The following is a 23,235-nucleotide window of genomic DNA, read 5'->3' as shown; positions in this document are numbered from 1 at the left end:
TTTATTCCTATACTCTCCAGTGTTTTTAATAGGAATGGGTGCTGGATTTTATAAAATGCTTTTTCTGCATTGAGATAATCATGATTTTTGTTAGTTTGGTTATTGATATAGTCAATTGTGCTAATAGTTTTCCTAATATTGAACCAGCCCTGCATTTCTGGTACAAATCCTACTTGGTTGTGATGTATTATCCTGGGGATAACTTCCTGTAATTTCTATGAAAAGCTGAAATTTTTCAAAATTTTTTGTTTTTAAGCTGGTCTAAGACCCGACCCCTACCATCCTGATGCCTTTCCCCCAATATTAATGCACAGGATTGAGAATTGATTTTAGTAACCCTTCACTGGACTAGAAATAGGGTCTCCTAGGTTTCATTCTTAGTTCTCTCCTGGATGGAACAGCAATCTCCTTCTTGAACGTCTTTAATTTGGACAAAACTTTATCTTCCACACCAATGCCTTCATCCCTACTCTGTGACCCTAACAATAACAATCTTCTCCAGGCATACAAAAATGTACTCGTGTCCATGTCATCGTCTGATCCTCATTATATAATATTACATATTATATTGGGGGCCTTGTTCAGCTTTCCATGGGCTGTGCTGGGATTACAACAGCCAAGTTTAAGTTCTAAATTCTATTCTCGGTATTTCCTCTGTATTTCCCTGGCTCTTTTGACAGGGCTCTTCTACCTTTCTTTTCTGTTTCTTATTGATCCAGACCCCTGAAGGAGAATCCCCATCTGGGGCCTCTCCCTTAATCCCAGATGATGCAGTTGGGAATAAGGAATAGAAGAAAGTGTGAGAGAAAGAGAGAGGCCAGTTCCCACAGCCCCTGGGGAGGCGGAAGGCCCAGGGAATCTGCACTGACTTCCTGTCCCCTGCTTCCAAGTGTGAGTCTTTCATGCTGGAACTAAGGAGGGGGTGGGGCAGGTTGGGTAGCTCCTTCTAGGCTTCTAGATAAACATCAAGCTTTTGGAGGATGAGGATGGAGAGACTGGGGAAATTAGAGGGGCAGAAAAAAGACATCTAGTGGAAAAGGAAATCTCCATTGGCTCATGGTTCAAAGATCATTTTTGGTAGGCTTCCAAGATTCACCTCTTTGCCTTCTTGCTAACAAAGGGTGACATGCATTTTCTATAGATTCTATGGCCAACCCTGACAGATGCCTGCCTTGGGCTCTGTCCAGCTTTCTGAAACCTATCCATGCATCCCACAAGCAGATGTCTTCCAGGAGGCCTTTGAAAGGTGAGAGGGTCCCAGCTGTTCCTACTTTTCCTCCCTAAACAAATCTCATGGGCCCAGAGGAGTGTTGGAAGTGATCAGTTTCTGAGGAGGTCCCTTCCTTCCCTTCCCTTATTCACAGGGTAATTAACTCCAGCAGCCGAATCTGCACCCCCTAGGGGGACCATACGGTTGCCCAGGATCTTCATAGAAGAGCTCTATGGCCAGGATCCATCAGTGATTCTAACTAAGCAAACAGCTGAGTGTGGGAACCTGAGAGGCAGGAGCAGGAAGCTGTTTGGGGAGCAGCTGGTCCAATGTGCCGTGTCCAAAATCATACGCCTGGAAGATCTGGCCTTCTGTGACTGGTGTCTGCATCCCTCCCCCCAACATTACATTTCCCATTTTAGTCACAATACAAGGAAGTCTGGCTCTGCTCTAGTTCTTGTGTCCACTGGTGCCCAAAGATGAACCAGGACAGCCTAGGCTCCTAATCACTGCTGCCTCCATCTGTTCCCATCACCTCTCAGGGCCTTGAGTTCAGAGCAAATGGGAGGTGGGGATTAAGCTGATGTCCCCTTCTTATCCCTCCCTCCCTCCCCTTGCTCACTTCAGTCTCCATAAAGCCCAAGCACTGTTGCTCTGACCCTAAAGTGGTAGCTCCTCTCCAGTTCAGCTTTAGGACACTGACCACAGGCTGGGGCCCAGCTCTCCAGTCTTCCCTCTCACCACCAATACCAAGGTATGTGCCACCAGTCCCGGCCTTCCCTGAGCTTCAGAAGTGCCCTAATGTCTCTGGAGGGGCAGAGCTCAGCTGCATCCGCCCCAGCTAATGGAGGAGAAAAAAAATCCAGGTCTTTGGAAGTGGAGATTCAGCAAAAGCTAGATGTTCCAATGGTTAGAACCAGGGAGCCAAGCATCTGTTGCTTGGGGCTTTGCTGGGTATTCCAGCAGAGGTTAAAGAGGAGGAGTCGGGGAGCATCAGGGGACAAGATTTTTTTTTACTTTCTTTCCACCACTGAGAAGGGAATGAAGATTGAGAGGGAAATTAGAGAAAAAGGGAAGGGGGAAAGGCAGGAATACAGGAAACGGGAAAATTTGTTCATTTGGACAGAAAACTAATGTATAAACTTATATTCAAAACAGCTTGTAAATTATAACTGATTAAAATGTAGTCTCTCTGATGCTTTGGCACACTACTTTCAGGTCCAGTGGGATACATGAAGTTCCCTAAACTTCCCTCCCTCTCTCCCTCCCCCCTCTCCCCACCAATGATTTCTTCCAGACAGATTCAGAACACAATCTCAAGGAAGGAGCTGAAGGAGAGGGAGGAGAACAGGGGGGTTGGGGAGAAAGTTATTGAAAGGAAGATGAGGAGAGGGAGCAAAGATAAAAGAAGGGAGTTGTAGAGCACGCTAATTGGTGAACATGGAAAACAGCAGACAGTGCGGATCAGCCATCCACTGAAAAGTGCTTGTGGATCTATTTTCCAGAGGGGTGGTGCTTAGCATGGGAGGAGAGGGCCTTAGCTGTCTGATCCTTCTCTTTCTAGCCCAACAGTCAGGGAGGAGGAAGAGACCAAAACCTCAAAGCTTTTGATTGTGGAAGCTATCTTTTCAGAGCTGGACTGGGGCCCCAGCATCTGGGTCCAGGACCATGTCTGCGAACAAGGACTGGTGGGTACCCCCTGAGGGCGAGGGCGAGGGCAGCGTTTCTGAGAAGTTACTGAGGAAGTCCAGAGAGTCACCACTGGTGCCTGTGGGTGAGTTGGGGACGGGGATGGGGAACACGGACATTCAAGTTCTTGGAGGTGTATGTGAATGAACATACCCATGTCACCCACCAAACCACCAGGAGCTGAATGACCGGAGTAGGAGTACAAGGACAGAGAGAGTGCCGAGGGACAAGGGAAACACTGAGCAACAAGCAAATTGCCAAGAGGTGGGAGGGAGAGCAAAACCGTAGCAAGGGTCAGAGGAGCAAGCATCCATCCAGGTTCCGGGGGGAGAGGGGACTCTAAAAACAAACATGGAGAATTGGAAAACGTTGTCGGCAATGTGGGGGTACCACAGTGACTGGAGTAGGGTGCAGAGATGTGTTTGCTGAAGTGAGTTAAGGGGATAAAGTAAGTCACAGGGTGTTGTTGGGGGAGTGCGGGAAGAGAGCCCAGAGCCAGGTGGGTCTGAAGTTCACGGATGTCCACTTCAGCTCTGTCCTACCAGCCTAAGAGCCCCACCCCTGACTGGGGGTCTCTTTGCACAGGCCTGGGGGGCTGTCTGCTGGTGACAGCTTATGGCATTTACCGGCTAAAGGCCCGTGGCCCTCTCAAGATGTCTCTGCACCTAATCCACACTCGAGTGGCGGCTCAGGCCTGTGCTGTGGGAGCCATCATGCTGGGTGAGTAGGCATCGGACTAAGAGCCCCCACACTTCGCTTGATGTTCTGAAACTCAGGGCTGCGAGAGGCCAAGCTCCTTCTCCACCCTCTGTGGGCAGTCTAGCTTCCCAGGAGGAGCCACAAGTAGGAACTGGCCTTCAGGGTCCAGACTATGCAGGTAGAGCCTGTGTTACCAGTCAGAGGGTAAGGGGGGGAAACGCAGCCAAGTCCAGGTTTACTTTCAGCTAACTGTAGCTATCACCCAGGTACTTCGCAGGCCTGAAAAGCTGGGGGAAGGGAGGCAGAAAACAGGGAGAAAGGGTGAGGGGTGGTCAGGTGTTTCGAGCAGCTGTTGTGACTTGGGGCAGAAAGATGGGAGAGGAAGTAAAACCCCCAGGGACCTGAGAGAGTGGAGCTCCAGGGCTCTGCTGCTGTTCCCAGGCCAGCTGCGGGGGGCATCAGGCTCTGACCCCAAGGGGCTTTCTCTGTCCTTTCCTCTCATACAGGTACAGTGTACACCATGTACTGTGACTACATCAAGAGAACAGCACAAGATGCCGAGGAGAAGTAGGAGTTGTACGGAGGCTGGGACAGTCAGACTCCCTTAAATGAGTCCCTTGTATGCTTCCTTATAATAAAGTGATTCTGAGGATAAGCAACAGTCTGTTCTTAACACAGGGAAGCACTCAAGTAGGTGGTGGTGGCAGCTGGTGTGAGGGCTTACAAGAGGGGGCTGGGAAGGAGGGGGCAGGCAATTAGGACTTTGGCCTCTTAGTTCACAGGATCATAGAATGAGAACTGCCGAAGAGGTTGTTTAGCCCAGCGCTTCTTAAACTTTTTCCATTCACAACCCCTTTCTGCCTGAGAATTTTTTCCTTGACCAAGGGTACATGGATATATAAAATGATTATACAAAGCAAACATTTCCTGATAATAAGTCATAATTTCACCACCCTCACATTCAAACAGGAAACCCCAAATAGGGTTAAGAACTCTTAAGAAGCTAGGGCCTAGTTTTTCCCTCTCATTTTCGAGAAGAGGATCTTCTGACTCCAAATCCAGAATCCTCTACCATTATGCCATGTGGATTCCTAGGAAGGATTTAGAACACTGAAAATTTAAGTATAAACGGGGCTCTAAATCAGGAATCCTAGATCTCTCCCTCACCTCCCACCTCCCACCCCCTTCCACAAAATAAATGACTGATAAAAATGTTAATTTAGGAGAGGCTATCAGAGCCAGCAGGTCCATCTATATCTCTTCACCCAAAAGTGAGTAACAGGTTTAAAAGCAAGGCTGGAGAGATTTTCTAAGAAAAGGAAAGGGATGAAAGGGAAAGGACCAGACACAGACCAGAATGTTCTGTTCATTTACAAACAATGTTTGGGGTCAAACTTGTAAAAATAAAATCCATATAAATCCCAGGACAGGGCTTCTCAGGGTTAGACATTTTCCTTCTCTTCTTCCCCCTTGAGATCCGAGCCCCACTCCCTCTTCAGTCCCTGAGGAATTGAACTAATAAGCAGAGGCCATGGAAAGATCTAAGAGGTCAAGTGTTCCTTCCTTCCTGGACCGTGTGTTGAGATGGTTTTGCTGACTGTGAAAAAAGTCAATTCATTTCTTCTCTCTCCTACCCTGCCATGAGCAACATCAAAGGCAAGACCTTGACCAACACACCAAAGTGGGGCCTCCCAGGTACTGCTATCCAGGAAGTGCTGCCCATGACAGAGCATATGGGGAGCTGCCAGAAGCATCACCCCACTCACATGGGGTAGTTGAGAACCACATCCTGCTTGGCCAGCTCCAACAACATAGGATCATCGAAGAACTTGCTGATGCTCACATCCTCACTCAGACCCTGGATTTGGAGCAAGAAAGGCCAGAATGAAGCCTGGGGGAAAGCTGATCTATGCTCTGGCAGCAAGGAGACAAAAAAGAACCTATTCTGGGCTCAGGCAAAACTCTGGACAAGGCTGCCTGTTTCAGAAACAGCAATGATTTCTCATAGGAAAGGGGAAAAACTTTTCTGTCTGTCCTGTCATAGCAAGACATTTCCCAGTGCTGCAGCTGTTAGCAAAGTGGTAGGAATCCCACATACTATGAATGCTGCTTTATCTAGTAGTCCAGTGGGAGAGGAATCCAAAATGGACACTGATTTTTACTGAGAACACAGAGTACAGGATGGGGAGAGGGAAACTTGTACCTTTCTACGACGGGTTTTGATCATGAACTCCCGGGCCAGGTGAGGGGCTGGCTGTGGCTCGAGGGGACGGATGACAATGCTTTTATCCAATGGGTCACCAGGTACAATCTAAAACAGAGGAGGCCACAGGTAAGAATAGGAAGATGCAAACCATCTTACCAGAGCCCTGGAAATCTCTCACATTCTCCTAAACCTCACCTGCCAGTGGTGGAAAACAGACAAAGAGAAGGCTTGTCCCTGGGTATGGGTCCGGAGATCAGTTTCAAAACCAAATGAATCAATAGCTGGGATGAAGGCCTTGATGGTATAGAGTGGAGAGCCTGGGATAGGTGCATCCTGTGTCACGTGGCCTCTGAGACAGACAGACAGAAATTGAGCCCCAAATCCTAGGAAGATGGGTAAGCAAGCACTAACCATTGGCCAACTCTAAATCTATCCCAAAGATTGTTACATCATACAAAGAGCTAATGAAGGAGAGTGCTCTCATGTGTTCCTCCCAGGGCCACAAGACAAGGAGTAAGAGTTGGATTCTAGCTGGAATTAGAGTTAGAGGCTTTCTTCTGAAAAGTCACTCCTCAGACTTTCCTCAACCTGGTGGTTAAGTATCCCTCTCTGGAGATGACCAAGAGCTAAGGCAGCAGAGTAGAAAAGGACTTTTCTTTAGGTAGCTGAGAAAGCAGGAGACCCTTTGCTTGGTAGTTCCTGTTGCTTATTTCTTTGAGGAAATTAGCTCAATGTGCTTGGTCTTGAGTGGGGTGAAATGGTTCCTTTCTCTTTCCCTATTAAAGTGGGTCACTTTTCACACTGTGAGTCTAGCCTAGGATATTAGATTTGCTCACCTGCGCCTGGCCAAGACTGTGTAGACTGCAGAGACACAGTCTGCAGGGGCTTGAACTTCCACAAAGTAGTACGGCTCCATTAGACGAGGAGTAGCCTGCAATGAAGGCAAAAGAAAGAAATCCTCAGCTTGGGAAGAGGCAAAGAAGGGAGACATAGAGAATGGATGGGCAAGGCTGAGGTGAAAGGCTCTCCACACATATTCTCAACTGTTGAGTATCTTCGGTAGATATCCCTTGCCCCACCCTCCATGAGGCAATCTCATACCCATTGTGTCTGCTCCATACCATGAGGAAGGCAGAATAGACAACCCTCCTGGCGGTGGGAATGATCTGGCCTCCTCCCCGGTGCAGTGGTTCTTGGGCAACGACTGCATCAAGGATCTTGAACTTCACATTGCGAATCACTGAGAGTGAAGAGAAATGGGTGGAATATGAGATGAAAAGGGCCAAAAGTTGAGAAATTCGGGGGTAGTTCAAGTGATGAATAAATCAGAATGATTACTGCTGACACAGCATGTGACAGAAAATCCTAAGGAGGGAACTCTGTTAGACTATGCAGAGGTTTAAGAGAGATGGCCAGTATGTTTTGGTCCTGAATCAGAGATCACGTCCTCTCCAACAGTCAGGCAAGTCCGGCTATTTCTCTCCATGAAGGCCTAAAGCTTGACCTCCCCTCCCTCCCTACGTAGGTCTGGAGGGCAGCTTCTGGATCTGGGGACACAAAGTACATCTAATTCTAGCCTGTGCCAGGGAGAGGCACTTGGTGCAGAATGAAGGAAAGAGTTTGGAGCAGGGGATAGGTCTGCCCCCTACTTTTCAATCTAGCTCACTGCTCAGGTCTCAGAGACAAGGAGAAGCCTTATTATCAGTAAGTAGTTGGTGAACTCACGCTCATCACAGAGGGGTCCTTCTCTGGTGCCCCACTGGAAACCTTGGACAATACTATCCTTCACTGACCCCAGCAAAGCTTTATCCACCTGTGGAGAAACATGAAGGCACTTTAGCTACAACTATTGCTCACAGAAGCAACAGGTTTAGAGAGAAAAAGAAAAGAGATAAATCCAAAGTGGCCTTCTATTTCATGAGAAGATTTCAAAGCTCTTCTAGGAACTGGCAGAACATTTTCAATCTCTTCTCATCAAAAGCTGCCCCTTCTCCATTTAACTCTCACACGTTAACCACCCACCAGTTCCCCTATACCTCTGAGGGCAAAGTATCATCCACTAGGATGTTGGGGCCAGTGGCGTCAGGGCCAAAGGCCCAGATGGAACGAGCAGCCAGCAAATCCCAGTCATATTTTGTCTGGAAGAACTCGCCTAACTTCTTCCTGATAGGAGGAAGAAAAAACGAAAGTGTTGGAGATGGCTTCACTAAAATTGGTCTTTCTGATTATACATATTTTAATATTCATAATTATAATCCTCTGGAGCACTTCTTTCACCATACTAACTTCTTCCCCACGAGGTCAGTGTAACAGAACTAAGATAAATACCATTTCCCTCTGTTGTTTGCCTTTTATCTATCCCTTCCATTAATTCTGGATTAAAACCCCATTCTCACCTGTTCCAAGTGATCTGTACCACTTCATTCTCTATGTCCTCTGCTAGACCCTTCTCAAGAGGTTCAGCAATCATAGTGATTTTGTTTCTGTGTAGGAAAAAAATGGGTTAACATAGGTCAAAAGAAGTCAAGGAGAAGGGCTACTCTCTGAGTTAAAAGGAGGTGAAAAAAACCTGAAAATGAGTGGCAAAATGAGTGTCAAGGAGAAACTAAAGGATAAGAAAGGAGAAAATAATGCTAAAAATCAAACACATATTTTGATCTGCTTCTTACTTTAAAATCACTTGTTCTTAAAAGTAGGTTGCGCACAACAATACTATATGATGATCAATTCTGATGGACATAGACATGTTCAACAATGAGATGAACCAAATCAATTCCAATAGAGCAGTAATGAACTGAACCAGTTACACCCAGCAAAAGAACTCTAGGAGATGATTATGAACCACTACATAGAATTCCCAATCCCTATATTTTTGCCTGCCTGCATTTTAATATATATATATATATATATATATATATATATATATATATATATATATATATATATATATATTGCATTTAATTTATACTTTAACATATTTAACATGTATTGGTCAACCTGCCATCTGAGGGAGGGGTGGGGGGAAGGAGGGGAAAAACTGGAACAAAAGGTTTGGCAATTGTCAATGCTATAAAATTATCCATGCATATATCTGGTAAATAAAAAGCCATTAAAAAAAAAAAAAAAGTAGGTTGTGCAGTAGATAGAACACCAGCTCTGAAGTCAGGAGGATCTGAATTCAAATTTGGCCTCAGACACTTAAAACGTCCTAGCTGTGTGACCCTGGGCAAGTCACTTAACCCCAATTGCCTCAACAACAACAAAAAAAAGTAGGTAAATTTTTAAGATCACCATAACAGAGTAGGAAAGCATAAGGAAATGGAAGCAAGAAGACAGAAAGTGTCTCTGGGCACAAGCTTTGGGGGAGAAGGATAAACTTGACTCTTGCTAAAATCATGTTGTTAGAGTCCTTCCTTCTATCCTATGGGGCGGGAGGCAGAATTGTACTTGTGTTAAAATTGGAGGTAATAACATCTAGGTAAGAAGAAAGCCACAGCCCTACTTACTTTTTATTGGGTGTTTCAGCAAAACATTTGAGGGAAGAAGTTTCTACCACTGTCTCACAAAATGTGACAACTGGGTCAGCCACCTAGGAAAGAGAAGATGAATGATTAGAGGGAGGGCTTGCTGTGCTAAGACAGTGCTCTCCCATCCAAAAAGCAATCAGGTTTTCCAAGGCCTGCTCCTCTTAGGAATTTCTTGCAAAGTAGCAACTAACAACTTAAAAAGAATGATATAGAAACAACTGGCTTGATTGCTCTATCATTAGAAATCCCTCAAAAAGTTAGTAGAAAAGAAAAAGGAAAGATAGGAATCCTGTGGAGTTTGTTGTTGTTATTGAAATCCTAACACTAACAAATGAGTCTTCAAAAGGTTGACAGGATAGTAGGGGTATGCTGAAGATCCCAAGTCTTTCTTGAGTCTATTCTTTCAAGTGACTGGAAGGAGATCGTAGACATTACCAATCACTAAGAGTAATTCAGAGGAACTTTGTATGGAATGGGAATCAAAAGCTCAGCCAAATATAGAACTTAAGAAGCCAAAAGTGACTTATAAGAAACTGATGCAAAATGAAGTGAATAGAACCAAGAGAACACTGTACAGTAACAGCAGTAATATATGATGATCAACTGGCATTGACTCATCAGCAATTCAATTATTTGAATTATTTTCAGACAACATTGAAGGATTTATAATGAAAAATGCTATCCATTCCCAGAGAAAGAACTGATGGAATGTAAATGCAGATTAAAGCATACTTTTAAAACTTTCTTTATGTTTCTTGTATTGGGAGGTTTTTTTTGGTTTGTTGTCTTTGCAACATGACCAATATGGAGATATGTTTTGCATGAATACAAATGTATAATCTATATCAAATCCCTTGCATTTTCAAGGGAGTGGGGGGAAGAGAGAAAAAAGGAGAGAATTTGGAATTCAAAAATTTTAAAAGTGAACCGTAAAAATTGTTATTACAAGAAACTGGGGGAAAATAGAACATACAAAAAATTTTTTTTTTTTTAAAAGACAAAGGTGACTTAGGGACTGACTTGGAGATTTGAAGCCAAAAGGGCTGGCTCCCATTTTCTTCTTACAACCAACCATTGCAAATTTGTGGTGGAGTCCTCTGAGGCTCAGCATCAAGAGAACAGAGGGAAATCCAGCCTTATTCCAGAAACCATTGATATAATTATGATTAAGACTGAGGAGGAGGACCTCAATCTTTCATTACCCCTTTATAGGGTCAGCCTTTCTTAAAAGATGACACTTAACAAGTATAAGTGCTCTCTTGCCCTTTCAAAAATAAGAATGGAAAATCAAGGAGTAGAAAAAAAGGATAACAGACATAATTAGATATCACCCAATAGAACTGGCACTAAAAGAGGAATTCACAAAAAGAAGGAGCTTTTCTTTCCTAAAGATTATCTCAGAAATAAAGCAAGTCTTTCTAAAATTTTAAACTGGGTCTCAACATTGATATGAGTAGGTACAGATGACAAGTAGGTACAGATATCTTCCTACCAAGCTTCTCTTAGTCCCTCAGACTCCCATTATACCTTTCTATCCCTAGCATTATTAAAGACAAAAATGTAGTTTTCACTGGTAAAAACCAGTCTTCAACTAGAAGCCATGTTAGCAGCCGGGAAAGACTAGGGAAAAGTACCATTATATTACCTTGATGTCTATCTCTGAGTACATCTTCCGTAAGTCATGCATCACGCAGTCCAGGTAGAGCTCCCCAGTGCCCAGGATCACATGTTCCCCAGATTCTTCTACCTGAAATATAATAGCTCTTGTAGAGATCTCGTTCTGGGGGTTCTATAATTCCAGAAACCATTGATATAATTATGATTAAGACTGAGGAGGAGGAATTCAGTATTTCATTACCCCTTTATAGAGTCAGCCTTTCTTAAAAGATGACACTTAACAGGTATAAGTGATCAATTCAAACCAAACCTTGGCCAGTTACAAAGTTGATTAGGGTTTAACATCCATGGGACTGTGTTGATTTTTGGGAAAAAAAAAAAAAAAAAGCAAACAAACAAAAACACAATTAAAAACTGTCCCATGGTCACAGCTCCAAGCTAGCCTCTGTCAGTAAAGGGAGTATGAATAACTAAGTTAAAGCAATAGATACTTAGGCAGAAAGAAAGAAAAACGTGCTGGTCAGCATTCAGCAGGGACCCTGCCAGAGAACATCACAAGCAGAAACCAGTACCAGAGAGAGATAAGCAAGTGATAGGCAGAGATGCCAATTTGAGGGACAAATTTACTTCTGTTTCTTAAGAGTACCAACATGGAATCTATGGGGAATGAGTCTTTGAGGCCTGGGACTCACCTTAGTAGTGAGGGATGGGTAGCTCTTGTTGACCTTGCGCAGGCCATCCAGCATCTTGGGTAGCTCAGAGGGGTTGACTGGTTCCACAGCAATCTTGATGACTGAAGTAGTATTGAACTTTAAAGGCCGGAAGATCTGCGCCTGAGATTCAAAATGAAAAAATGGGAGGCCACCTGGTCTAAGTGAAAGCTAGAGAAAGCTAAGGTAGTTGTCATAGAACAGAGGACTGGTTCAGAAATAAGATCCCTTGAAGCCAGTACTGGGTGTTTTTGCCAGAAGGTCAGACGCTTCTGAACAGGCTAAAAATCTGCTTTACCAAATGGAGGGTCCATTGACAAAAAGAGGACTCCTTGATCATACCCTTACTTTCAAAAATCTCAAAGAACAAAGAGAAACCAGTGAAGTCTACCTTGGTCAAGTCAGTATCAGACACCATTTCCTGCTAAGTCTTTGAGTCTCTGATGCCCCATTAACACTGCCATCTTGGGGGTTATTTCACAAAACCCTACCTCCTCGTTGCCTCGGGGCTCAGTGATAGTTGCAGTCTTCACAATGGGTTGATCCACACCCTCAATCAAAACCCAGTTGCCTGCAGGAACTCGGTTCACTTCAATGTGGTACCTGGAACCCAGCATGGTAATGACACAAGTGGAGCACATTAAACAGTAATTTCTTTCTCAATCCCTTCCCCCAACTCCCTCCCCTAGACAGCAAATAATCCAATATAGGTTAAACATGTACAATTTTTCTATTCATCTTTCCATAATTATTGTGCTGCACAAGAAAAATTAGATCAAAAAGGGGAAAAAATGAGAAAGAAAACAAAAAGCAAGTAAATCACAACAAAAGTGAAAATACTATGTTGTGATCTACATTTAGTCCCCACAGATCTCATTCTGGATCAAGCAGGAATTTCTTGAGGTGCAACATAGAAAAAGGAACTAAATATAACTATGTGAAAGCTCTCCACCTCAGCAGGCTACTTTGCCTCAGCACTACTCTAGGGAATGTAAATAGATCAGAAATAAGGAAATGCAGGCTAGGAGAGAGACAGAGGGTATTCGAATTAAGGGACAGGCTTCTTGTGGCCCTTGAGACTTCTTTCCCCAAGGCATCCATCAAACTTAAGAAATGACAGGTAATTACCTTTTCATACCATACCTGTTGCCATATTTCATAAATACCTGGGAGGTATTTAGCAGTCACATGTTATGACAATGGAGCTGAGCTTAGAGTAAAAGGTGATTTTTAGGGTTAAGAGGGTAGGCCAGGACTGTCAAACTCAAAGCTTTAACAGAGCCAATAATCATGTAGGCGGCCTTTCCCTGAAGTCCATATGATGTAGAAAACCATATTGACATTTCTTATGTATTAATATGTTTTTACTTGTTTTGTTAATTCCCATCCTAATTCCATCCTAATCTGGTTTGGGCCCCATTTGGGAGAATTGAGGGCTTGACACCTTTGGGCTAGACTACAGAAAAGAATGAAAATCCTTCAAAAACCAGTTCAATCAAAATTCAAAAGTCAAAGTCTTTAGGACCAGTGAAGAGGGATTTATACCATTTCTTAACCACTCTGTAGAAAAACAGACTCCCACCATTTTCCCTCAAGAGACAGCCTTCTCCTTATACCCTGGACAGCACTAGCATTAATGCTGCTGCCACCTGGTGGTACCTGGCAACAGAAATCCACAGCCGGCCCACAGTACAGATCTGGGAATCCTCTTCATCCTCCAAAGTATAGTTTTCTCCAAGCACCTTCACAGGCTGCCCAGCATGGATGGTGCCACTTAGCACTCGCCCGAAGGCATGGAATTGAACCCCGTCATCAGTGCTGTACATCTTGGTAGTATGGCACATCAGAGGCCCCTGGGAGAGAAACAGAGAGCAGTCCTGCTCACACATGCTCTGCAGAAGAACAGCGTCAGCTTCCCAAGGCTAGGACATGACTTCTCTGGGCACTGCTCAAGAACTCTGACCAGTCAACAGAAAAACTCAGTGAGAGCTAAGTGCAGATAGTTTCTCCATGTATTGGAAGGAAAAGAATGGAGCTCTTTCTGCCAAAAACATGAGTCCTGATGCTCAATTGACTATATCTTCATGTTATGAATCTACTCAGGGTGGGAGATAGGCCAGAAAGGCCAGAATGGAGAAAGCAGTGGGAGGGGAAAAGGCAGAGGAAAAGCAGGGAGAGGGAGTGAAAGCGCTGGCTACCCAGCAGATCTGCTTACGTCAGGATCACAGTCGCTCATGGCCTCACCAAGGTCTGAGTCTACACCCCCAGTGTAAGTGTGCTCAATCTTGGGCTTGGCGCCCACCTTTGGAGAAGGTATATGTTGTACACACATATCTACAAAGCCTGTAATGAGAAAAAAGTAGAATATCATGATCATCGCCTCTCCTTTGAGCAAAGCCCATCCATTCAGAGAAGGTAGGGAATAACTAGCAAACAGGGACATTCATCGACCTGGGCATGGGTAAGGTGATCCTGGTGATGATTACTAATGTTCATCTAGCACCTAGTTTTTTTCCCTAGTTCCTCTAACAAACTGTTAGTGGTTCTTCACAAGAACACAAACATTTCCCATCTTTACTTTGAATCCCAAGTGTTGGAACAGAATGAGCATCTTGCCCCTCCAGGGCACAAGTAATTTGCTAACCAACAATACTTGTCTGGGGAGTTTCTCTATCAGTTCATCTAAAACAATTTGTACCAGGCTTTGGAGCCCTCTAAAAAGGGTCACCTCTCTCACCTGAGATGCAAGTCAACTCCTTGGTGATTTTAAGTCTAGGTGCTGATGTCCTCCCTAATGGACAGGCATATGGCTGTGCTGCCCCGAGTGTCTTCTCAAAGGCCTGTCCCCAAGCATTTATACAGGGTGGTTAGGTGATCTCTAGTATCTCTGCACTTACCTGTGAACTCCCCAAAGAACTTTTTGCAGACCAGCCTAAGGAGAGGGCGTATGTTCAGTTTCAGCTCCTCTTTGGTCAGATGGATGCCCAGCTCATCCAGGGTCCTTGGGAGACTGGTGTCCACATCTCCCACAACCTATCACGATATAAGGTCATTAACATAATCAGCCAAAGCTGGTTCCAAGATGTGATGGCAGAAAAAAGTAAGGGGGCAGGGAGCTCTGAGGGAAGGCTGATGGTTCTCTTGTCTGGATGCCAAGTGGACAGTATGAAGGACAATGGCAAAAGTCCCCCAGATGACAGCCCGGGAGCTGAGAGGAAGAGCTCCTTCTCCTCCCTTCCTCCAGGGAAGCACCAAAGTTGGAAATCTGTGGCCTGTTCTGATGAGAGGCCCCTGAATGGTCCCAGAGCGACTCTCCTAGTGGCTGGCACCCTGCCCTGCCATAACAGGCTCTCAGCCCTGCCACCTTGTGGCTAATGGCAGCATTCCACCTTGGCCAGGCAATGCCGAACACCTCAACAAATGAGAAGGACTTCAAACAGCAGAGCTCCGGGAGGAACCAAAAAAGGTCACTTGGCAATGACCACATGGAGCACAGTGCCGGACATACATCACCCTTCCTCCAAGCCGGGCTGAACCTATTTTATTTATTATTAACCCCAACACTCTACAGAAGGGTAAGTATATAAATTTCTTTCATTAACCCTAGCCGGTCATTCAAAGTTCTACCTCTACTTTATTTTGCATGTCTCCTCTTGTGTCTCTTAGGCTCCAACCAAATTCTGCACCCTTATTCAGTGTTCCCTTAGCTGCAATCTTGCAAAGGGCCTCTCCCCTGTGCCTTCGACCTCTGCCTGTCCCTGGCAGTTTGGTTTGAATATGGTACTGCCAGAGGTGGGCAAGCCTACTCAGGGTTACTGAGCACCCTTCTTCAGACATTGGAAGACCACAGGGAGCCATGCTTATTACTGATGCTGCTGAAATAAAGTTGCTGCTGGATTCTGTATACAGGCTTTGAATGTTTCAATGAGCCAGGCTACAGAGATGACAAAGACATTATCTCGCACAAATGTCACCTTTTCTAAGATAATTCTTGAGGCCTTCAGTTAGAATGAATCTCTCTTTCAACTAAACTCAGAGTCCCTTGTATTCTTTTTTTTAAGCACTTAAATTTTAAATGTATTAATATACTATTCATACTACAAAGAACTGGAAAAAATTAAATGCCTATTGACATGGAAATGATTAAAGAGACTATGGTACATGCATATAGCACATTACTAAGCTGAGAAAAATGATGACCTCAGAGAAGCATGGAAATATTTTGAATGCTGTAAGATGAAGTAAGCAGAACTAGGAAAACAGTTCACACAGTGACAACAATGTTAATGGAAAGAACAACAAAACAAGTGAAACTGATTTCAAACTACATGTAAAATTATAAGGACTAAGCTTAGTCCCAAAGAAAAGGTAAAAAAGGATAACAATTCTATGGGCGTGGAACACTATATATAACATCAGAGTTTTGTGAAGTCAACTAGCTTTGCTGAACTCCCTCCTTTTAAATTTTTTTACAATTAGGGGTGATTTTCTGGAAAGGTTATATACTTCCCATTAGTTATAAAAGAGAAATAATACAAAAATCAACAATATCAATAAAAATTTACTTTTTAAAAATTTGTGAACAAATTCCATTCTCATGTGATACATCCCAGAAGAGAAAAAAATCTGTTCAGCAAATATTACTGGGACCTTCTTCCATGAAGCTTTGTCTAATTCCATCCACTTCATGCTGAGTCTCAGCCTCTGTAATGAGTTTCAATTATGCTTTTTTGCATCTGTCGATAAGTAATTCTCTTTTCAATAAGATCACAAGTTGCTTGAAGACAGAACTATTGTCATATGCTTTTCTAATTTTTTTCCACACACTTTTCAATACAAATAGCTGGTGGTCAATAACTATTGGCTGAAGTGAATTCAAGAAATCTCAGGGGATTGGTTTCCCTTAGAAGACTGATCCTTTATATTCCACTTCATCTTCCTTTCCAATTCAATGGAACATAGTACACAAAGGTATTCAACAGATACTAAAAAGACTAATTGTTATCCTAGTAAATAGTAACACATGGTAAGGGTAGATTGAGAGATAGAGGAAGCCATTCGCCATGATTGTGCTTCCTTGGCTCAGAACAGCAGAGCAGACCTGACCTGAGCAGGACAGGCTATGGGAAGACATAGTGACAAATTCACCTCCACTCACCTGAGCTAAGATTTTATAAAGTGGCTCTAAGACAAATTCCACAAAGCTCCGCTGGGAGCTGCTGGTTGGGGCCTTTTTGGTAAACTTCCGCCTAAAGGGTGAAAGAAAAGAGAGCTGAAGATTCTCTGAAGGACAGACTGCCTATCATCCAAGGGGTTCTGAAGCTTTTGAGTTTGTCCTGGCAGCTTTTTACCCTGGAAGATCAATCTCTGGACTTCATACAATGGCAGTGTTCTCCTGCTGACTGACTAGTTTCTCTCAGAACCTCCATTTATCAGTGGATACTCAGCCCAGCCCAACCATGTCCTTGTTCCTGACTCTCCAGGCTTTCTCTACCATGTTCCTAAGATGGGCACCCCATAACTCCTGCTTCCATACCCCTCTGATTTTCAGTTTCCTTATATGTAATATCTTTCCTATTGAAATCCAAGTTTTTTAAGAATGAGGACTATCTTTCTTTCTGCTACCTTGTACTTAGCCTGGAACATAGCAAATGCTTAATAAATGTTTGCTGACATAAAAAGACTCATCACCTCCCTGGTTAGAGTCAATGAAATCAATCTCATTTAAGAAAGAGAAGAGAAGCAGTTTATGCTCCTGAATACTTTTGGTTTAACCTTCATGAGCTCTCTTCCTCCATTTCTTCAATGCCTGAGAAGCAACCTCATTGGGAAAGCAGACCACCCCCTGAGGAAAGGGAAATTATTCTTCATGTCACTTACGTCTTAGGATTGAAGTAAATGTCACCCCAGAGCCTCTTGGCAAACTCTTGGTAATTGATGTCACCTATAAAACAAAGACAAAATGATAATATACTTTCTGCTTGGAGTGCTTGTCTGAATCCTTTAAATCATCACCACTGGCTCCTAAATCAAAATTCTTCTTTTCCAGGTTTAAAAGATTTGGATCAAGGGGAAATGTGGAAAAGCAAGACAGAAAGGAGCAAATGATCCAAAGACAATGAGTAAGAGGTAGTAGACCAAGACATATTATTGGGCCCAGTCAACATCAGAATTTGTTTTTCTTAACTATTTGTTTAAAAAGGCTTTTTTTCCTCCATTGTGGGTGAGAGGAGAGTAATGAAAGGGCAGCAGAAAAAAGAAAAAAAAAAGAGAAGAGGGACACTGAGGCTTCTTTGTAAAAGATAACAGAGAACAGAGAGAAGTAGGCAACAAGCATGACAACTTGAAAAGCTATAGGCTGAGTTTATTATATACTTAAAAATTAAAGTAAGCTGCATAACAGAATTCAGCAGTTTCATGTACAACCTCTTCTGCTATGCATACAGAAATATTCATTTTAGGTGGTATTTGTTAAATTAACAAAAATAAGCATATCTAAGTCAATGAGATTATGCTGAGACCAATACTCAGCTCTAAATCTCCCTTGCACTCTCTAGTCCCAGCACTTAGTAAGGCAGGAAGGAAAAGCTGACACTTCTGATTTTCTTGCACAGATGTATCCACTAGCTCCAACACTCCATCCCTCTTCCTCATTTCTCTGTGATCCATGGAGAAGTTCTGTGCTGCTCCCAATTTTAACAATCTTAGCTGTAGTTCACCTCACTTCTGCTGTCCCCCTACCCCAACTTTGCATGCACATAGGACTTTGTAATGCCCAGGAAAAAAAACAAACAAACAAACAACAAAACAGCCATCTAATCAGCAGTCTACAATATTTAAAATGACCCCCAAAAACAAAAAATTGAGTTTTTTCTAGTTGAGTTTTAGGCACTGATCTTGATCAAGACATACTGATTACTCAGCCCTTCTAAAATTGGATTTAGTCACTAGCTTGCCATTCAGTGACCACCCTTTTCCCCATCTGTATGTCTGATTCTCATGGCTATTAATCTTACCCATTTCCTGCCAGTTTCACTTGTATTGTTTTACATATATCTTGTGTTTACTTATCTGTGATTATTTCATGTCCTCTAATAAAATGTAAGCTTTCTCTTTTGTATTTGTATTCTTAACTCCAAGTATAGTGATTAGGCTTAACAAATACTTGTTGACTGAGATAGACCATCACAAATGCCACATTAATCTGTATCAAACTTCACTTTGCATGTGTAGGTTCCCACTCAAAAATCTTCCTAGTTTCTGATAGTCTATGGAGTAAAGTTCCTCAGCCTGATACTTAGGTCCTTCATCTGGCCCCCGACTCTGGTGACCCCACTACTCATCTACAGAACTCTGTTTCCATCACACTGGTCTAATCATCATTACCTGGACAGGCCATGCACCTTCCTAACTCCGTACCTGCTTCCCACACCTGGAATGCCTTCCCTGTTCTCTACTTGTCAGAGTCCTTTCCTTTCTTTCAAGTGAAGCCCAAATCTGACTTTGGAGCTTACTCCTTCCTCTACTACTGATAACATGAATTTGACTGTTGGCTTTTTCTCTTTGAATTGTTATTCACCCCTCTTGCTCATGTCCTATTCATTTCCACAGTCCCCAATTGGCTTCTCTCTCTGCATTCCCAGGGTTCCTGCTACAAAACATGTACGTTGACAGTGACAACTAAATGCTGCTGGTACATTCCCCTTTCTGGGAATTCCAAAAGGATACTTTTCCTGCACTAACACTGAGATAGAGAATAGGAATTTGTCTTTCCTGTGCTTCAAAGATTTCATACAGCTACAATGCAATTGCAGAAAGGATTCCCAAGATTTGGTTTCATTTTATCTCTGTTCTACCATTGCAATGGGTTCTTACTGCCTATACGAGAAAAAACAATCTGATCTTAGCATCCTATATCAGTCTATGCTTGAAAAGCCCTTCTGAAATGAGGTCTGATGTCTCCATTCTTCTTTCTTTTTTCAGCTCTTAGAAAGAGCAATATTATTATAATATTAAGAACAGTTGGTAATCTAACCAATTGGAAAAATATTAAATGCTCTTGGATAGGGCGAACAAATATAATGAAGATGACAATACTACCTAAACTAATCTATTTATTTAGCGCTATATCAATCAGACTCCCAAAAAACTATTTTAATGACTTTGAAAAAATAACAAAGTTCATATGGAAAAACAAAAGGTCAAGAATTTCAAGGGAATTAATAAAAAAAAAAAAAATCAAATGAAGGTGGCCTAGCTTACCAGATCTAAAATTATATTATAAAGCAGCGGTTATCAAAACCATTTGGTATTGGCTAAGAAATAGACTAGTTGATGAGTGGAATACGTTAGGTCCACAGGACAAAATAATAACTTTAATAATCTAGTGTTTGACAAACCCAAGGACCCCAGCTTTTGGGATAAAAACTCAATGTTTGACAAAAATTGCTGGGAAAATTGGAAATTAATATGGGAGAAACTAGGCATTGACCCACACTTAACACTGTACACCAAAATCAGGTCAAAATGGGTTCATGACCTAGGCATAAAGAATGAGATTATAAATAAATCAGAGGAACATAGGATAGTTTTCTTCTCAGACTTGTGGAGGAGGAAAGAATTTGTGACCAAAGGAGAACTAGAAATTATTATCGATCACAAAGTATAAAACTTTAATTATATCAAATTGAAAAGTTTTTGTACAAATAAAACTAATGCAGACAAGATTAGAAGGGAAACAATAAACTGGGAAAACATTTTTACAGTCAAAGGTTCCGATAAAAGCCTCATTTCCAAAATATAGAGAGAACTGACTCTAATTTATAAGAAATCAAGCCATTCTCCAATTGATAAATGGTCAAAGGATGTGAACAGACAATTCTCAGATGAAGAAATTGAAACTATTTCTAGCCATATGAAAAGATGCTCCAAGTCATTATTAATCAGAGAAATGCAAATTAAGACAACTCTTGAGATACCACTACACATCTGTCAGATTGACTAGAATGACAGGGAAAGATAATGTGCAATGTTGGAGGGGATGTGGGAAAACAGGGACACTGATACGTTGTTAGTGGAATTGTGAATACATCCAGCCATTCTGGAGAGCAATTTGGAACTGTGCTCAAAAAGTTATCAAATTGTGCATACCCTTTGACCCAGCAGTGTTACTACTGGGCTTATATCCCAAAGAGATCCTAAAGAAGGGAAAGGGACCTGTATGTGCAAGAATGTTTGTGGCAGCCCTTTTTGTAGTGGCCAGAAACTGAAAACTACGTGGATGCCCATCAATTGGAGAATGGCTGAATAAATTGTGGTATATGAATATTATGGAATATTATTGTTCTGTAAGAAATGACTAACAGGATGATTTCAGAAAGGCCTGGAGAGATTTACATGAACTGATGCTGAGTGAAATGAGCAGGACCAGAAGATCATTATATACTTCAACAACAATACTATATGATGATCAATTCTGATGGATGAGGCCATCTTCAACAATGAGATGAACCAAATCAGTTCCAATAGAGCAGTAATGAACCGAACCAGCTACACCCAGTAAAAGAACTCTGGGAGATGACTATGAACCACTACATAGAAATCTCAATCCCTCTAATTTTGTCCGCCTGCATTTTGAATTTCCTTCACAGGCTAATTGTACACTATTTCAAAGTCCAATTCTTTTTGTAAAACAAAAACAACTGTTGGGACATGTATACATATATTGTATTTAATTTATACTCTAACATATTTAACATGTATTGGTCAACCTGCCATGGAGGGGAGGGGGGGAAAGGGGGGAAGAAGGGGAAAAATTAGAACAAAAGGTTTGGCAATTGTCAATGTTGTAAAATTACCCATACATATATCTGGTAAATAAAAACTATTAAAAAAAAACCAAAACAGTTGGTATAAAACCAACTGTTTAGACCATCAGACTATTATATACTCTTGCTACCAGTTTATACAGAGTTTAGGGAAAAGTGGGCTCATACTTAGGGTATGACTTCCCATTCTTTCACAAAAATAGATAAATACCAAGAAGCTTAGGAACTAGGGAGGCTTACATAAGAAAGCTACAAGGACTCTCAATTTAGGAAGCTGAAGCAAGAGCTCCTGAGAAGCCAAAAAGAATGTAACAATTCAACTAAACACACAAAGAGGAAAATATAATAGAATCCTTTTAATAAGCATTCTCAGCACCCTTGGCAAATTGAACTGAAAGACCAATGACAACAGATATTCCACATGTAAATGATATGCCCCAAAGTACTCTGTTGGCTTAAGGCATTACTAGCTTCAGGGTATGCACTACACCAGGAGAGTTTTCATTCTAAAAAATAATTCACCTTTTCCTTGTCACTTATACTTCTCTAACATTCATAATTCACTTAATCCCAAGAAGTGACGTAGGGAAAGAAAAAGGTATTAAAAATGAGGGTAAAAATCAGAAAAAAGCTCCCAAAGAGGACTCTGGCAAGATGAGATCAGAATAAGAAAGTCTGCTGAAATAAAAAAAGATAACTTACCAAAAGTGTCAGCATAGATCTTGGCAAAGGAGCCCAATGTGAAGCAGATGCTGTATTGAGAGCTGGAAAAGCAGACATTGCCCAGAAGTGGAGAGAGGATCAGGTTCTCATCAGTGGAATACATGCTGAAACAGAGATGGCCACAAACAGAATGACAAGCTGGTATGAATACTTGGATGATAGGATAGTATTGACACATAGCATGTAGCTGTGGCGGGGACAGTATCATTACACAATTCAATCACCTGAATGTGTTTACATAATAGGCTCAGCACTGGTAATAACTTGGCTCAAGAAAGTGATATGATGGAGTTGTTTCCTAACTCTCATTAACCAGCCGACTTCTGGGAAATAGTAATGTTATACATAATCTTAGAAAAAGTAAGAACTTAGAACTATGAGTCAGGTTCTCCTCATTCTGTTTGATGTAGAATTACAGATTTAGAATTGGAAAAAAATCTTGGAGCTGGTTGGGGCAAAGCTAATCCAATAATCTCACTTAAAGATGAGGAAACTGAGGTTCAAGGGAATTTATAGGGAATTATATAAATAAGTAGCAGGATTGAGATTTGAATCTAGGTTTTTGTCTTCAAAAGTCAATGTCTCTCCATTTTATCAAAACCTTTCACCAAATTACTTAACCATTTGGCACCATATTTTCTTCTACTGAGCTAACTGGGTAAAATTCAACTTTATCTAAGGACTTTCTCTGGTCCCTTGCCAGCTCAATCAGACACTAAGTCTCCTTGCCACTATACCCATATAAATTCTTATTACTGTTCTATACCTGAAGTTTTGGTTTCACAGAATTTTACACTTACCCTCTCTCTGTACCCCTAACCTATCTTTCACAACACTGCCAGACAAATTGTCCTAGTATTTACAGCCACCAAAAGTCCCCTCTTCTATAGTAGGTAAACTTTAAAGTCATTAATATCCTGACATTCAGGACCTCTAATCTGATGCTACTTTATTTTCCCAGCCAGAATGACATTTATTTCATAACCATTATGCCAATGTCCCTACTAAGCAATGCTTCTATCTCACA

At 42.2% G+C, this 23,235-nt stretch overlaps 2 protein-coding genes across 3 annotated transcripts in view; one reads left to right on the top strand and one right to left on the bottom strand.

Annotated features, from left to right (window-relative positions):
• The first annotated feature begins 1,849 nt into the window (after window positions 1-1,849).
• On the top strand, window positions 1,850-4,253 carry HIGD1B (HIG1 hypoxia inducible domain family member 1B). 2 transcript variants are annotated; one of them, XM_074261069.1, is made up of 4 exons: window positions 1,850-1,964; window positions 2,775-2,984; window positions 3,485-3,619; window positions 4,105-4,253. In XM_074261069.1, exons 2-4 carry the CDS (start codon window positions 2,879-2,881, stop codon window positions 4,167-4,169), a joined length of 306 nt encoding a protein of 101 aa, XP_074117170.1. In that variant the 5' UTR covers window positions 1,850-1,964; window positions 2,775-2,878; the 3' UTR covers window positions 4,170-4,253. The 2 variants fall into 2 exon arrangements, with proteins under 2 accessions (XP_074117170.1, XP_074117171.1); XM_074261070.1 differs by having other exon boundaries at window positions 1,853-1,964; window positions 2,843-2,984.
• A 705-nt stretch (window positions 4,254-4,958) lies between these two features.
• EFTUD2 (elongation factor Tu GTP binding domain containing 2) overlaps window positions 4,959-23,235 on the bottom strand; it is a 43,495-nt gene continuing 25,218 nt past the window's right edge. Inside the window, exons 11-28 of the mRNA XM_074261055.1 lie at window positions 22,188-22,312; window positions 17,539-17,602; window positions 16,817-16,907; window positions 14,556-14,691; window positions 13,874-14,001; window positions 13,318-13,511; window positions 12,150-12,261; window positions 11,641-11,781; window positions 10,977-11,078; window positions 9,311-9,393; window positions 8,201-8,287; window positions 7,841-7,967; window positions 7,530-7,617; window positions 6,926-7,044; window positions 6,641-6,735; window positions 6,000-6,153; window positions 5,802-5,909; window positions 4,959-5,456 (exon numbers count right to left, since the gene is read on the bottom strand). Of these exons, the coding sequence (XP_074117156.1) occupies window positions 5,361-5,456; window positions 5,802-5,909; window positions 6,000-6,153; window positions 6,641-6,735; window positions 6,926-7,044; window positions 7,530-7,617; window positions 7,841-7,967; window positions 8,201-8,287; window positions 9,311-9,393; window positions 10,977-11,078; window positions 11,641-11,781; window positions 12,150-12,261; window positions 13,318-13,511; window positions 13,874-14,001; window positions 14,556-14,691; window positions 16,817-16,907; window positions 17,539-17,602; window positions 22,188-22,312 (2,050 nt within the window). The 3' untranslated portion in view covers window positions 4,959-5,360. The remainder of the gene's footprint in view (window positions 5,457-5,801; window positions 5,910-5,999; window positions 6,154-6,640; window positions 6,736-6,925; window positions 7,045-7,529; window positions 7,618-7,840; window positions 7,968-8,200; window positions 8,288-9,310; window positions 9,394-10,976; window positions 11,079-11,640; window positions 11,782-12,149; window positions 12,262-13,317; window positions 13,512-13,873; window positions 14,002-14,555; window positions 14,692-16,816; window positions 16,908-17,538; window positions 17,603-22,187; window positions 22,313-23,235) is intronic.

The sequence above is a fragment of the Sminthopsis crassicaudata genome, chromosome 4, assembly GCF_048593235.1.
Source record: "Sminthopsis crassicaudata isolate SCR6 chromosome 4, ASM4859323v1, whole genome shotgun sequence".
Classification (NCBI taxonomy): Eukaryota; Metazoa; Chordata; class Mammalia; order Dasyuromorphia; family Dasyuridae; genus Sminthopsis; species Sminthopsis crassicaudata.
The sequence above is the reverse complement of the archived record's forward strand: the minus strand, read 5'-3'. Positions and strand labels throughout refer to the sequence as shown.

What these genes read in the sequence shown, in the direction of transcription:
- HIGD1B (XM_074261069.1), top strand. Translation starts at nt 2,879, where the DNA reads ATGTCTGCGAACAAGGACTGGTGGGTACCCCCTGAGGGCGAGGGCGAG. An exon ending in GTCACCACTGGTGCCTGTGG is followed by an intron (nt 2,985 to 3,484) that starts GTGAGTTGGGGA and finishes CTCTTTGCACAG; the next exon opens with GCCTGGGGGGCTGTCTGCTG. An exon ending in TGTGGGAGCCATCATGCTGG is followed by an intron (nt 3,620 to 4,104) that starts GTGAGTAGGCAT and finishes CCTCTCATACAG; the next exon opens with GTACAGTGTACACCATGTAC.